The sequence below is a fragment of the Haliotis rufescens genome, unplaced genomic scaffold (assembly GCF_023055435.1).
Source record: "Haliotis rufescens isolate VD_foot unplaced genomic scaffold, xgHalRufe1.0.p SCAF_16, whole genome shotgun sequence".
Classification (NCBI taxonomy): domain Eukaryota; kingdom Metazoa; phylum Mollusca; class Gastropoda; order Lepetellida; family Haliotidae; genus Haliotis; species Haliotis rufescens.
The window spans coordinates 20288785-20304211 of record NW_025963846.1 but is presented as its reverse complement, the minus strand read 5'-3'; the positions used below and the strand labels follow the sequence as shown (position 1 = coordinate 20304211).

General features: G+C 42.7%; 2 protein-coding genes across 3 annotated transcripts in view; one reads left to right on the top strand and one right to left on the bottom strand.

Moving 5' to 3' along the window:
* LOC124121956 (solute carrier family 22 member 6-A-like) overlaps nucleotides 1-9070 on the top strand; it is a 22928-nt gene extending 13858 nt beyond the window's left edge. The window contains exons 7-11 of the mRNA XM_046485097.2: nucleotides 2381-2515; nucleotides 6025-6110; nucleotides 6477-6594; nucleotides 7571-7643; nucleotides 8319-9070. Coding sequence (XP_046341053.2) covers nucleotides 2381-2515; nucleotides 6025-6110; nucleotides 6477-6594; nucleotides 7571-7643; nucleotides 8319-8510 — 604 coding nt within the window. The 3' untranslated portion in view covers nucleotides 8511-9070. The remainder of the gene's footprint in view (nucleotides 1-2380; nucleotides 2516-6024; nucleotides 6111-6476; nucleotides 6595-7570; nucleotides 7644-8318) is intronic.
* A 10-nt stretch (nucleotides 9071-9080) lies between these two features.
* The window catches only part of LOC124121940, a 31121-nt gene continuing 24774 nt past the window's right edge, over nucleotides 9081-15427 (bottom strand). For both annotated transcript variants that reach the window (XM_046485079.2, XM_046485085.2), the window contains 6 exons: nucleotides 15225-15307; nucleotides 14330-14409; nucleotides 13378-13566; nucleotides 12182-12387; nucleotides 11974-12020; nucleotides 9081-10804 (listed from right to left, as the gene is read on the bottom strand). In XM_046485079.2, coding sequence (XP_046341035.2) covers nucleotides 10735-10804; nucleotides 11974-12020; nucleotides 12182-12387; nucleotides 13378-13566; nucleotides 14330-14409; nucleotides 15225-15307 — 675 coding nt within the window. In that variant the 3' untranslated portion in view covers nucleotides 9081-10734. The remainder of the gene's footprint in view (nucleotides 10805-11973; nucleotides 12021-12181; nucleotides 12388-13377; nucleotides 13567-14329; nucleotides 14410-15224; nucleotides 15308-15427) is intronic.

The following is a 15427-nucleotide window of genomic DNA, read 5'->3' as shown; positions in this document are numbered from 1 at the left end:
AGTTCATCCATCGAAAATAAAAACTCCAGCCTATTTCGGCGAGAATGAAAACTGGACTTTTAGAACACCCGACTATTTTATATAGCTATAGTTGCTCTATCATTGCATGTCTAAGCATATTTGTACGATAAAAACCCGTTTGCTATTCAATGTGAGCTACACACAGCAAATACTGTGTACGTGACAACAACCGTTTAAAGAGGGCCATATTGACCGTTCTAGCGCCTAACAGGCAGCTTGGGTTGTATACTCCTCAGAGAGCTGAGAATGATTCTTGAGTCCAATATGACCCAGTTACCGGGGTAATAATAGCGCGTTGAACATGTCCCTGAGCGATGTGGAAATATGCGTAATATAAATAGCCTGTTATTAATATAATAGCAAGCTGCATTTATCACACACATCTGTTTCTATATAATATTAATTTACTTGTTTAATAGCCTTGTCCTCACTTTCGAGACATTAACTGGAAATAGGCAACAGCCGCTGGAGCTTAGATTCCCGTCATGTAGTTAAGCCCATTTCTGGTGTCCCCCGCCGTGATATTGCTCGAATATTGCTAAAAGCGGCGTAAAACCATATACACTCACTCACTCATGTAGTTAGAGCGTAAACTACCGGACAAAAGAAAGTATACACTTGAAAATTGGATTTAACCAAAACATTTGAAACGTTATCAAAACGTGACTAGACTGAAAACAGTCAACGAAATACTGCAAACTTCGGGACAAAAACACAACTATGGTACTCGTATCAATACATCACCATCAAATAACCATGTTTTGTTTCATTTTAACCACCATCAAACATGGATGTAAATATTTTGTGCACGGCAGTTTATTTTTCTAACGCCGCACTTAGGAATATTCCAGGTAGACCACGGCGGCTGAAACTATTGGTCTGGACTAGACAAACAGGTGATTGATATCATGAGCAATGTCACACGAAGTTGGCAATGACTGTCCTGGAAATGAAAGTGGGTGATACAAAAACTCTCACTCCCCCAGGGGTTACTGGGGATAACCCCATCCTGGAGTCCCCACTCGGTAGGCAGAACAAACTTCATATATCTCATAACGCATAATTTTGCATCCTTTGTGCATATAAGTTGAGAATGGATGCAAATAATATGAAATGGGACGCACAATTACGGGTGATTGACTCATAAATACTAGTTTGATTGTAGTATGCACGTTATGTTTACCTGACACGTTCAGACTGTCCATTTGTGATCTTCTTTTCAAATATTTCATATCATTTCTGAGTTTTGTTTCAAACACGGAAATCACCTGTAATAAGTGCTCGAGAGAATGCGCAGTGTTATAAACATGACGTTAGGACTTGCAGTGTTATAAACATGACGTTAGGCCTTGCAGTGTTGTAAACATGACGTTGGGCCTTGCAGTGTTATAAACATGACGTTAGGCCTTGCAGTGTTATAAACATGACGTTAGGCCTTGCAGTGTTATAAACGACGTTAGGCCTTGCAGTGTTATAAACATGACGTTAGGCTTTGCAGTGTTATATACATGACGTTAGGCCTTGCAGTGTTATATCTACACGACGTTAGGCCTTGCAGTGTTATATACATGACGTTAGGCCTTGCGGTAATATATACATGACGTTAGACCTTGCAGTGTTATATACATGACATTAGGCCTTGTGGTGTTATATACATCACGTTAGGCCTTGCATAGTTATAAACACGACGTTAGGCCTTGCAGTGTTATATCTACACGACGTTAGGCCTTGCAGTGTTATATCTACACGACGTTAGGCCTTACGTATGGTCCTGCTTGGTTTACGGATCCGCCGAAAATCAGAATAAAATAAAACGTCTATTAGCCTACATAAAAGTTTAACTGGCTTTCGACGTTGGCCTGCGAACACTCTTGCTTTGGGAACATGACCCAAACCAGGCCGAATTGTTTAGTTTTCACCTACAAATCCAAAACAAACTTTTTCTCCCTAACAACCAATTTCTTCACTTTCAAAGTCATAGATAGATTAAAGGAAAAGGACACCGTCTTTCCTTATCAAAGTTAAGTAGGACCAAGTGGGTCTCAGTGGTCAACCTGGGACTCCCGTTCATGACCCCGGGACACCCGTTCATGACCCTGGGACTCCCGTTCATGACCCTGGGACTCCCGTTCATGACCCCGGGACACCCGTTCATGACCCTGGGACTCCCGTTCATGACCCTGGGACAGCCGCTCATGACCCTGGGTCTCCCTTTCATGACCCTGGGACTCCCGTTCATGACCCTGGGACTTCCAAATGTAACTCTGTGAACCCCCAGATAGCTACAGCATGCAGCGTAGTCAAGTGTCTCACTACTGATGTCAATGCTCGAGGTAAAACAACATTATTGTTTACATAGGATGACAGCGACGTCAACGTATTTCAGCCTCTACTTGACGTCCAACACTCTAGCCAGCGACGTCTACCTCAACTTCGTCCTCAACTCGGTGTCCGACTTTCCATCCGGGTTCCTTTTTTGGCTTCTCTCAGACAGGTAAAACAATGTCTCAAGGATGTTGCAAGGATCAGCTAGTGATACAGTGTTGCCCCTTTGCAATTATGTCAGTATCCGCTGAGCGTTGGTTCGACTAGCTATTATTATTACTATCATTATTAACAGATTAAAATAAGAAAATGCAGCAAAGAGGGTTTTAGTGATCCTGGCACAGTCAGGCTGATTAGGCTCATCATCAGCTCAGGGCCCTTGCCCCCTCTGCACGCAGCCCAGACAGAGAATGGGACTTCTCCCAGCAAGGGCTGCCTTGTCAAACCCACCCAGAACTTTTTTGGAGAATCCCAACACAGCAGCCTTCTGCATTACACAGATTGCCAGAAGGGTTATATTCCTGGTAGTAAACCCGGGTACTCTCCCAATGTCAGTCAACAGATTGGGAGGTACCAAACCTAAGGCACCGAGAACAATGGGGAGTCGGACAACTTTGTACTTGGGATGCAAGCGTATGCATATTTGCATATTTTTTTCCCCTGGATCTTGTCAATCACATCAGTGTCAAAAGGGACAGAAAATTCAATAATATAAATGATTTTATTGGATTTATCAAAAAGGACAAGATCAGGTTTGTTTGCCTAGATAGGTCTGAGGCTGTATACGGGCCAATTCCAAAGAATTTTGTATTCATCATTTTCCATGACGCCCTCTACATATTCCGGGTCGTACCATGGATGGACCTTTTTGTCAAAACCACAAGCATGGCGAAGACGGTAATAAAATGAGTCCATCATGTTTTACGCAGGTTTGGCATATATGAGATAAATTGGCACCTATATGTTTAAAATACATAGAGAAATACAAGCCTTGTCAATGAGTTGTGTCATTTTATTTCCTTTCCTGGAAATATACAGGCATCAATGTTCAATCAAACATCATGGAATACAGTGGAAAGCTCAGGACATATGTCTAATTTCATCTCTGTGTGAGCTCGGTATCTCTGCAGAGTCTGCAAACAAAAGTACAGCTCATTAAGTTGGACAAAGGATGCTCAGTACATTAGCGAGGGATACTTAATTTCAAGTAGCCACTGCAAGCACCCCGTCGAATATTGCATAATGCATGCCAGCAGTCCGTCCAGGTATTTCAGCTATTCAAAAGTAGAATGTATTCCGAGCTAATTTACGTCTCCAGCTTTCAAATCGTGGAGGTAAACAAGGCTATAGTTCTTCTTTATGGCAGGTTGCCTCAACCTTTCCGTCACAAAACAAATGTAGTATCTGAACTAGGCCTAGACACGTGACGTTGTCCTTGGTTGAATGCACAAACTGAAAATAGGAAACAGAATTGAAATAAACTATTCCAGCCGGCTGTCAGTCAAAGTCAGGCTGCCCTTCACGAAAAGTCTGTTGTTGTTCCCACTGACAAGGTCTAAATAAACAAACCATAATATGTTTGTTTGTTTGTTGCTTAACGCCGCACTCTGCAATAGTCCAGCTATATGTCGGTGGTCTGTAAATAATCGAGTCTGGACCAGACAATCCAGTGATTTATGTCATGAGCATCAACCTACGCAATTGAGATACGATGAAATGCATCAACCAAGTCAGCGAGCCTTACCACCCGATCCCTTTCGTCGCCTCTTTCGACAAGCATAACCATTATATGTAAACACCACTACATTAATTGTTTGATCAAAGAGCTTAGTATCAGTGACATATCAAATTATGCCACATATAAGGCTAGTATGTCAACTTAGGAAGGGATCTGCCCAGACTATGCATCAGTACTATCAACTTTTGGCCTGACTCGAAAACACGAAGACATGCCCTCTTTTGTACTCGATTCCAAAGCTCTGCATAAAGAGAAGCACCAGTCCATTGCTTGGTTCAACAAATGTGCCACCATTGCCTATCCCAAAGATTAACCATAATCATTTAATTAATAAAACCAAGCAAGGACTTTCTATAAATTCACAGAAAGTATTTTATACAAATGAATTAATACAATGTGGATTCTCAAAACCTCAAAGGATTTGGGTGACTTTTTACAATTTCAGAAAAGAACCAAGTTTATTTCTGTCAACATTTCATTTGATTTTTCAACTTTCTACATCACTATCCCACCTGACAAACTTAAAGAAAACGTTATTCCTTGGTCCATGGGGCGTTTGTTACAAAACGTGGTGACCTTATATACAATTACACATATACCTTCAGAGGTTCAGGGAAATTTGTCAAAAATCTGAAGATTTCTGAGAAAACAATAAGTGAAATGCTGGACTTCCTAATTGATAACGTCTTCGTGAAATTTGGGGGTTAGACATTTAAGCTAGAAGCAGGTATTCTATACATGAGGACACACATGGATATGTACTATTTCTTAAATTGATTGGTCTAAGGCACCGCAATTCGCAAATCTGCTGGCCACGTGTCCACATCACACATTTGCCCTGATGACAATCCTTGGTCTGTCACCACCATGTATGGACTGGTGGGTTTCAGCTAGGGTTGGGACGAGTCCAAATTTACTACTCGGGTACCCATCCCACTATTACCCGACCCTACCCGGGTCTGACCGTAGCCGTTTGACCGTAGCCCTGGTATAATGTATTTCGATACTCATAGAAAACGAAGTGGCCATGCATACATTGAAGTTGACTGAAGTTTTATCTCTATTCAAACATATAACGTCAGAAGGTATTGGTGTATAGTCAGAAAGAAATTCGAACACTTGTCACTTATAGTGTAACCGTTGAAGTTCTAGATAATTGTTGCCATTAAACAATATATCACGTGACTAACCACGGGTCTGGGTAGTACTGTGGGTATCCGGGTCCTACTCAGGAACCACCCGACCCGAGTACCCGAGTTGCCCGTCCCAGCCCTTGTTTCAGCAGATATGTGCAAGTCAACCTCTAAAACCAAGGCCCCGTTCCACAAAACAGTCTTAACGTAGCTCCCATACTGTAATATAGGCGTAGGGTAGTGGTAGTGCTAAGGTCGCTTTGTGGAACGGGACCCTGCATCGGTTTGAGCTTTCCTCCCACTTCCAGCTGACTCGCCATCATCGGACTGATGGAATGCTCAAATCGGCGTTAATCCAACCTCACTCACTATGTCGCCTGGTGAAAAGGCCTTAGTTTAACGGAAATAAGTACCCTTTGCTCGTTCTAATGTCGGACTTGATGAACTTGGGGTCTGATGTTGATGATGCATTACCAGTCTGTGCGTTATTGTTTCCTAACGTGCCTGCCATGCGTCTAGCTCTATTATTACAAGTCGCTGTTTCATTGTTGTTTTAACCAGTTTTATTAATTATTATATTGCCGACAGGTCGATGACCCAGCACACAGAACAAATATAAATTGCGGGATTAAATTGATGTGGAGCTAAAAATGCAACCAGTAACAAAAACGAAATGTTCTTTTCGCAAAGGGAGGTTACTCTAATTACAAATTTGTTAACATCTACACCTCAACGTAAACAGTATCAATAATTTTTATTATTAATATTTCGTATACATTTATTCAAATGAATCTTTGAATTTGACAGAGTCGGCAGGAAGAAAACATTTACGATATTTTACCTGATGTCCGGGTTTGGTCTTCTTGCCTCCACCATTATAAAACTTGTTACAGGTAAGATAAAACAAATAATAAAAAAATATGAATCAGATATTCTGGAAAAGAAGTTAATACTTTCCCAAAATATTTAAGGTGAATCCACGCAAATGGACGCAAAATCCATGCCCTCAAAACAATGATCGGTCAACAAAGGCTAAGCCAGGATCCGCTGCTTGTGAGTTCGAATCTTGATTCACGGGTTTCATTAGTATAATGGGTAGACGCGGACGACTTGCGTCCTCTGTCCTCCCTCATTAAGCTGACAGGCCGTGACATAACTGAAATACTGTTCAAAGCGGAGTCACACTCAATTTCATTCTCAATTCTTTAATCATTATTTTGACAAAAGGTGTTTATGTTTCTCTGTCATGGTGTCTTCAGCCAGCGTGTCGTGGCATATCGTGGCCACGGTGTGCGCCTTTGTGGGGAGAGTGTTCATTGGTGCGACTTTCGTGTCATTGCTTCTATTTACTACTGAGGTCTATCCCACAAATGTGCGGTAAGTAGAAACAACATGTATCCAAAGTCATCCTCTTCCTTATTACTACAATAATAATATTAGTTATGGTGTGTTTAGTTGCCGTATACGGTGTCATATTCGGTTAGCAGAAACATTTTGGGCGAGGCGTCAGCTAACCTAATATAACACCGTATACGGCAACTAAAGACACCATAACGAATTTATTATGCCGAAAGGTTTACACTCTAGATCTCTGGTATCCATATCTCACATTTTGCCTTTTATCAGAGATTTCCTCATCAGCGCTACCAGCAAAACGTTTGACAGCCATTGCTGATGTGAAAGGGAGACCACTCTTCAAACCTTAGAGGCCAAACCTTGTTGAAAATTTTAACTATAATCTTTTTATCAATAAAGTCACAAACGTGATCTAAAAAACAGATTAATGACCTTGCACATCACAATTAATGATAATAAAACACAAAACAGTGTCAAAAATCTAATTTCGGTACCGGCATTTCCATGTGAAATATGTGAGGTGGGTGTCGGAAAATCCAAGATGGCTCTTACTGACTTTATACGGGCTCATGTGGGGTGAGTAGTTCTGCGCTCTGATTTGTCAATCTCACTTTGAGGCACATTCGTGACCAACTCGTGTTATTCCGGGACAAGCCGAATATAGGTTACGGAAAGGGGCGAGTGGTGACGAATGTTTGAGGCATTATAAACACCAATATTGTGAGCCTCCCAGTTTCATATCGCTGTAAAGGATGCTAAACACGCCAACCACAGTTTTGCACTAGATGGCGCTATATTCAGCATGACTAATAAACCATAAATTAGATTAGATATTGTAAACCATGATCTGTTTTAATTACTTGGCAAACCTGAATCAACGCAGTGGAACCTAGAACTAATATCAATGTTTAGTCGGACAGACAGCCCATTGATCACCTCAATGATAAGAGACATCGTTTCCAGGATCTTACGTATGTCTCATCATTCTATTCATCAGGAACATTGGGCTTGGAATAAATTCGACAACGGGTAGGATAGGATCTCTAGTCGCCCCTTTTACGGCCATTTTGGTAAGTAAACAATGTTCAAATGCACATTTTTTTTTAAATTGTTGAATGTCACCCGACTGAGTAGTTTAAACGCATGTCACCTGGACCCGTGGCGCTATCCATACAATGTCAAATGAGTGTGTGAGTGTGTTTGGTTTACGCGATATTGAGCAGTACTTGACTTCCATCATGGCGTGCCAGCTTCTTGTGGGAAGAAAGCCAGCGTATTGCTTGTCCTTGACGTTGTCGGTTCAGTATAATCATCGTGATCAGGGTAACCTTGGATTCTAATCATCAATAGTCTGAATCTGTCACGGGGGCGGTGGGGTAGCCTAGTGGTTAAAGCGTTCGCTCGTCACGTCCAAGACCCGGGTTCGGATCCCGACATGGGTACGATGTGTGAAGCCCATTTGTGGTGTCCCCCGCCGTGATATTGCTAGAATATTGCTAAAAGCGGCGAAAAACCATACTTACTCACTCACTGAATCTGTAACGACTCCGACTAAGGGTCCGACTAACTGTGTTTTCACGGTGCGAATATTACTTAAAACCGCCGTAGTATAACTGTATTATTAGAACTTGTCAATGTTGGTTGAGTCTGTGTCTATTTCGTCACGGACACGTACCAAACCTCACATCTGACTTCCTGAACTACCGACCCGAGGCTCCATACAGCTGCACTTTACCCTGTTTCAGATGAAACAAATTCCCTGGCTCCCCGGTGTGTTGATGGCCTCCTTCTGCTTCCTGTCCGCCCTCGCTGTAGTCCTCCTGCCAGAGACGAGGGGGACGGAGCTGCCCAACACGATACAGGAGGTAGAGGACATGTACAAGAGGACCAGAGACAGAAGGTCCCCCTCCGGCACTGGACAGGACACATCTATATAAACCAAGGGGACATTAAGGAGGCCCAGAGACAGAAGGTCCCCCTCCGGCACTAGGCAGGACACATCTATATAAACCAAGGGGACATTAAGGAGGCCCAGAGACAGAAGGTCCCCCTCCGGCACTAGGCAGGACACATCTATATAAACCAAGGGGACATTAAGGAGGCCCAGAGACAGAAGGCCTCCTCCGGCACTAGGCAGGACACATCTATATAAACCAAGGGGACATTAAGGAGGCCCAGGGACAGAAGGCTGTACATAACCTACAATTTTGATAAATTGAATGGTTCGAGCTAGTCACGAGAAACGATCCTAAATGATAATCCGAGTTTGAATAAAAATATTTCATGCATCGATAGATAGTGTATTCGGCGCATTACAAATATCCATTATTATGATTGTGATTATTAGTATTATCAACACGGTTGATCTTCTATGCGACGTCGACCATGTGCCAATGGTACCACAAGGAAACACTCCTGGAAAACACCTCACTAAGGAATAAACAGGGAATCAGGTCTTCACATCAAGTGACGCGGGGGAAATGAAATTAACACAAATAACTACATTCTAAGTTCTAACACGTTTTATACATTGAGTACACTGGAACAGATACATATTGAGGCACCACAATTCGCAAATCTGCTGGTCATGTGTCCACAACACATGCCCTGATGACAATCCTTGGTCTCTTGGTATCCTGCACGAACTCATGGCTTTTACCAAAGTGGTACCAGTAAACCTCTAAGATATGTATCACTAGGCGGCTTCCTCCAACATCCAGCATGATAAATGAACTAAAAATAGCGTTAAACCATTCTCACTTCTCACATCAGTTCAGCAGATCCGGTTTCCAGGATGAACATGTTATCAATGTGCACACATATTACACGACAAAGACAGGTTTGTTGAATGTATACGTGTTGGTCTATTGTGTCCACACGGCGTGTCGAATGATAGTTCCTGTGTCCGAAATCAGTGTTCTTTACGAAAGCAAGCCAATAGTTCATGGGGCATTATTTCACAACGGCTTTGCCAAAGAACTGACATATATATTTGTTGAGGCCGATTTTTTTGAGAGACAAAATGTTTCAGTCACTCCAAGACAAATAATTGTTGTCTCTGAAAGGAGCTGCTTAACAGTTTTACTTTTTTCGAGGACACCCTATATGTCCACATTACACCTTAAAACGAAAATAATTATTACTTTTGGACCCTGTGACCGAGGTTGAATGAAAACATTACCCGCACACAGTGACACACTATACACACATATCTATTAGGACGTATAGCACATAAGCTCCTAGTTTTCAGACATACCGATTGATTATTGTAGTATGATGCTAAGTCCTCACAGCTCTTGAAGAATCGGCAAGAGACATAGTCGCACAAATATATCCAATCCGAAAATGATTTGACAGAGATTATACGGTACATCAACCAATCCTAAAGAACCACCGAAAGATGAGGATGTTGACGAAGTCGGAATCATACAGTCAGTGATGTCCAGAAATGCGAGTTCCATGAAACAAAGACGAAGGATAAAGGTTCTAACACTGACGTCATTAAACACTGGTTGAGAGCGGTCTATCACAGCTACCAGAGAGAATCTCTCTTCCCCGTCCGTGGAGACCCACACATACAGTGACACCTCGAAAGTCGGGGAGCCTCACCCCCGGGCGCTAATGTCGGGACAATTCTAATTCAGCCGTGATTAGTTCATTTTAAAATGGGTTAATCCTGATGCAGTCACTGCGAAAACTGCATTCACAGTCCGGATTAAATGGGTTTCACAGTTCATATATTACAATCAACAGTTCTGTTAACAGCTGTGAAATCGTGTGCACATCCTATTCTCAAGGGACGGTGGGGTAGCATCGTTGTTAAAACGTTGGCTCGTCACGCCGAAGACCCGGGTTCGATTCCCGACATGGGTACAATGTGTAAAGCCTATTTCTGGTGTCCACCGCCGTGATATTGCTGTAATATTGCTAAAAGCGGCGTAAAACCATACTCACTCACTCACTCCTACTCTCCAGAAACTCTGTTGTTGATTCCCTGGATGTGGGTGGTCGCCTCCGGTTTACACAACCTGTATCAATACCTCGGAACACTGACACTAGACGAAGGCCAAGATGAGAGCTACTCCGACCAAACGTCGCCAGTCCGCTTTCCTTCTTTTCCTCTTAACACTGACAAGACGCGCTGCATCACTCGTCGCAACATCAGTAGAAGGCTGGTTTAGGTTTGGAGTGGGGCACTACTGCTACGGGTAGTTTGTCTCCGCTCCACGGTCTGAAGGTAAGGAAGGACATGCATGAAGTGGTTCATTTAAGGAATAGAACATTGCAGTGTTTCGTTTGATAGTCATTACTATAATAGTTAGAGTGAGTGAGTGAGTGAGTATGGTTTTACGCCGCTTTTAGCAATATTCCAGCAATATCACGGCGGGGGACACCAGAAATGGGTTTCACACATTGTACCCATGTCGGGAATCGAACCCGGGTCTTCGGCGTGACGAGCGAACGCTTTAACCATTAGGCTACCCGACCGCCCCTATAATAGTTAGAAGTTGACGTATGACAAAGTAGACACAATTTATGGATAACAACTTCTGTTGATACTGTAAAGGCAAAGGCAGTATTAAAGAAGTTGTTAATATCCAAAAATTGTGTCTATTTTATTTCAGTGTTTCATTTAAAAACAGACACGTGGAACAGATCACAGGAGTTTTCGCCATCAAGAACTATAAACGTTTCATTGCCAACCAATCCCCGAAAACGTTGAAGGTCCAAATGATGAGATATGAATTGATATATTTACTTCTGACGTAATGGACCTTTCGAGTTAAGTTTTAGTTTGACTTAAGAGATTCATAAATGTGTAATCATATGTGGCCTTACTTCGAAAAAAGCTTTATTCGACACACGCGTGATTGACATAGAGGGATCACACTGCGGTAACAAAGCATTTTCCGGAAACATTTTGCCATGTTTGTAAGGGATGTGCGCGACGCTTTCAGTCGTCAGTGCTCGCCGCTTCGCTAAAATAATGGTGTTTGAAATAAATGCTTTCGTAGGTAAATGTAACTTTAATTACCAATGTAAATCAAACATACGGCGTATTTGATGAAATCTGGTCCTGATGCACGTCTGATGAAGATGCCGCACATCATTATGGAACTTCCATTTTCAGATGTTGATATCCAGGTATTGTTGTTTACGAAGTGCTTTAAAATTGCATATCGAGGTCCTATCATATGAAACCATGCGAACAGAATATATTCTGCTTATTTAGAGCTCCATCGCCTCTGTTTCAAATAGTAACGCTTGTGCGGCTATTTAAGTAGCACCGAACAAACATGGCGCATATGTGTCGGGTAAAATACCGGTATGCCCTAACTGCAATCCTCTACTTACTTACTTCGACATATACGAGTTTGACATTAAGATATTCGTGCTTACCTGTAATACATCCGAGGAGCTTGTTTTATATTAACTTGCTGAAATACCTGAAACAAAAACCCAAAATATATAGAAAACAATTCTGCAATGTTGGTTGTGTTCAAGACTAATTCTTATGTATTGACTTTTCATTCCACCAGTAGAAATATTGTTTCGTTTATCAGCCTTGAACGCTTACAGTATATTGATTACTTAGTCATACACATACCGGTATATTGTAGTTTGTCGGGGTCTCGATGTAGAATGTTTTTGTTGCCGATGTTTGGGTGCGTCTCCCGCTATCTGTGACAGAAGTTGTCCCCCCTTGACGAGAGTCATTTGATCGATAACCACCAGATGGCGTTTTAGATGTTCGACTGGCAGAAGCCGCTCGCTGCATTTCGGCTGCCTTCTTCCGTTGTTTATCGACCATGGCTGACAGTGAAAGCAATATCATGAATAAGTGTAAGAAATAGTGAATGGGTGAACGTTTCGTAACGCCACGATCAGTTATATCAGGACGATCTGTGTATGATCGAGTCTGGGCCAGGCAGACCAGTTCGTTGATAACATGATCAACGAAACATGTCGTCAGGCAAAGATGACTCACAATCAGCAAGACCATACATTGTCCTGCTGACATTCATAGATCGGCTTTTACCACAAGAATGTTGTTGGGGTCATCTGCTGTTGTACCCGTGAAGATCCGGGGTAGATCTTCAGCAACCCATGCTCGTCGAAAGAGCCGACTAACGGGACCGGGTGGTCAGGCTAACTGACCTGATTGATGCATGCCATGGTATCCCAGTTGCGAGGATCGACACTCATGATATCAATCACTGGATTGTCTGGTCCAGACTCGATTATTTACAGACCGCCGTCATATAGCTGGAATATTGCTGAGTGCGGCGTTAAACAACAAACGCAAAACCTATGCTGTCCCGGATAAGAATAATCGTTACAACGTCCGCTAAAATTTAAATGTTTGTTTATGAAAAGGAACACTGCATACTGTAATACTCAAAAGAAGTACAAGAACAGCCGATTCTTTCATATAACTATAATTAATATGTTATGATCCTATCTGATGATATTTTGTATGCGCATTTCCTACCATGACAAAATTTTATTTGGTTGTTAAAGTAATTTTAATACTTACATATAATGTTAGTGAATTTCTTTGGTAGACTCGCCTCCCATCCCCAACCCCAAAACTCCTCCCCACTGAGGTTACAAAGATCCCAAGTGGAAACCCTCCCCAACCCTTCGTTTTGTAAAATCATGGATCCCCCCTGCATAGCATGAACGTCTTATGAGTAGTATATACGTTTTAGTTAAATGCATATCTATTGTATGGCGATGGTGCAAGTGTTGCAAAACTGGTTATGTCTGAGAAAGATGAGCTTAAACATAATTGATAAATACCAAGATATTCTGTTGCTGTTTTCGGTCTTGAGTTGTGTTTTCTGATGGCCTCTCCGTAGTCATGACGCCGCCGTGTTGCCATGCCATTCTGAGGCCCGGATGTTGTTCCACACCGGAAGGCGGAGCTGCAGGTACTATGGGCGGAGCTTGGTCGACTTGAGCGACTGTTGTACATCTCTGGGTTGGACACTGGAAGATATGTGTACCATACATCACTTGAATTGTGTTAAGGCAGTTAAACTACAATTACGTTTTTTTCAAAACTGACCTTAGTTCTTTGTTAGTAGGCTACGACTCTCACTCTCCTACCCAGAGTTCCTTGTGGTGAATCTAGTTATGCGAAATCATAACTGCGTTGGAGTGTGCTGCGAATCTATAAAAGTAAACTTGATTCCACTGTTTCACCTCTATTGGCCACTCGAAGTATCAAGAGATGGACCCGAGGCCACTGGAACCACGGTCAGGCCCATCCGTGAATCAGACACAAAACGAATAGCATGGCGTTGAAACGTGAAGCAAAAATGAATCCTTTTCTCGAAAGAGCTAACAATATTGACAAGGCTAAGAAAATCTCTGCCTGTGACACAACCATGCCGTTTTTGTTCTCATTTCGGGAATCAAAGGATGACTAGCCAACGACTCGCGCAGACAGCCACCTCGAGACAAAATCAAGATACAGATAATTGCGGGAGTGAGTGAGTTGGGTTTTACGCCGCTTTTAACAGTATTCCAGTTATATCACGGCGTGTCAGCTTAATGTGGGAGGAAAGCCCGAAGTGATGCAGGTATCAGACGTTTACCACTTCGGTGAAACCCACGAGCACGGGTATGGTGCTGACAAACCTAGAAAAATAATGATAATTGCGGGAAGGAGTTTACCTAAAGAGACACTTGTATATCTCTCCTGTATGTCTTACCTGAATATCTCATCATATTTATCGCCCATACTTACATATCTGCTTCTTGCTTGGCTTGTCTGGTGTCAGGTTGATGTCAATGATGGTGTGTGGGACACTCAGTGTGAACAGAAACCTGGAAATACACAATATTTGTCTTGTAGGGAAGACTTGCTGGAACTCGGGGGAATACGTCACGGAGGGAACGTAAAGTGTGTACGCCATTTCCTGGAACATCAGAGCTGGCGCCGTGGACTGACAGCGTTCCGTCTTCGTCCGTGAATACATACGGCCGCTTTGCAGTGCAGTCGCTACATGTAACCATTTAATCAAGCCACGGACTGGTTCCAGCTTGGGTTAGACCAATTTCATGCATGGAGTTTCATCACACGTCCATGGTCGTGAGTTCTACACGACCTCATTTATTACTGGATATAATATAGAAAAGCGGCGATTCCAGGTTAAAAGTGGTACCCACCAGCCTTTGCGGGTCTTGGGGACAGATGGAAGAGCGTCCGCCCGGAGACGGACGGTCAGGGGTGCGATCCCCGGCCGCGTCAAACCAAAAGACGTTAAAAAGTTGGTACTTGTTGTGACCCTGCCTAGCGCTCGACATTAAGGGGCTTAAACAAGGACTGGTCGGCTCGGAGTCAGTATACTGTGTCTAAGTTGGGTATTCATTTCAAACTGCGGCCTGGTATCTCAGTCGGCTAGCACTATAAAATCTGCGTTAGTGTATAAAAATTACACACACACATACGTATAAACTGCTACACCTTATGTATTCACGGGTGAATAAGGAACGTTTTGTACACAAGCCGTGACGTATTTACGATACATTATTCAACATTTATCACATGTTCATTAATTGTCAGCGTCTCATGTTAATATACTTGATATGGGTCTGTCTTGGGAAGGCACCGGCCCTAAACAAGCATGGTGTATGTTCACCTGTCATAGAAGTCCATCATGCAGGGGTGTGTGAAGTCGGTGAGATTCAAGAAGGAGTGGCTCTCGGGTTCGATCCTCTCCGCCTGGAATATACAAGTGTGTACTGGGTGAGTGAGTTAGTTCAGCGCCGCTTTGGACAGTATTTCAGTTATATCACGGCGTGTCAGTTTAATCTTGAGACAGTCCTGAACTGATGCAGACGA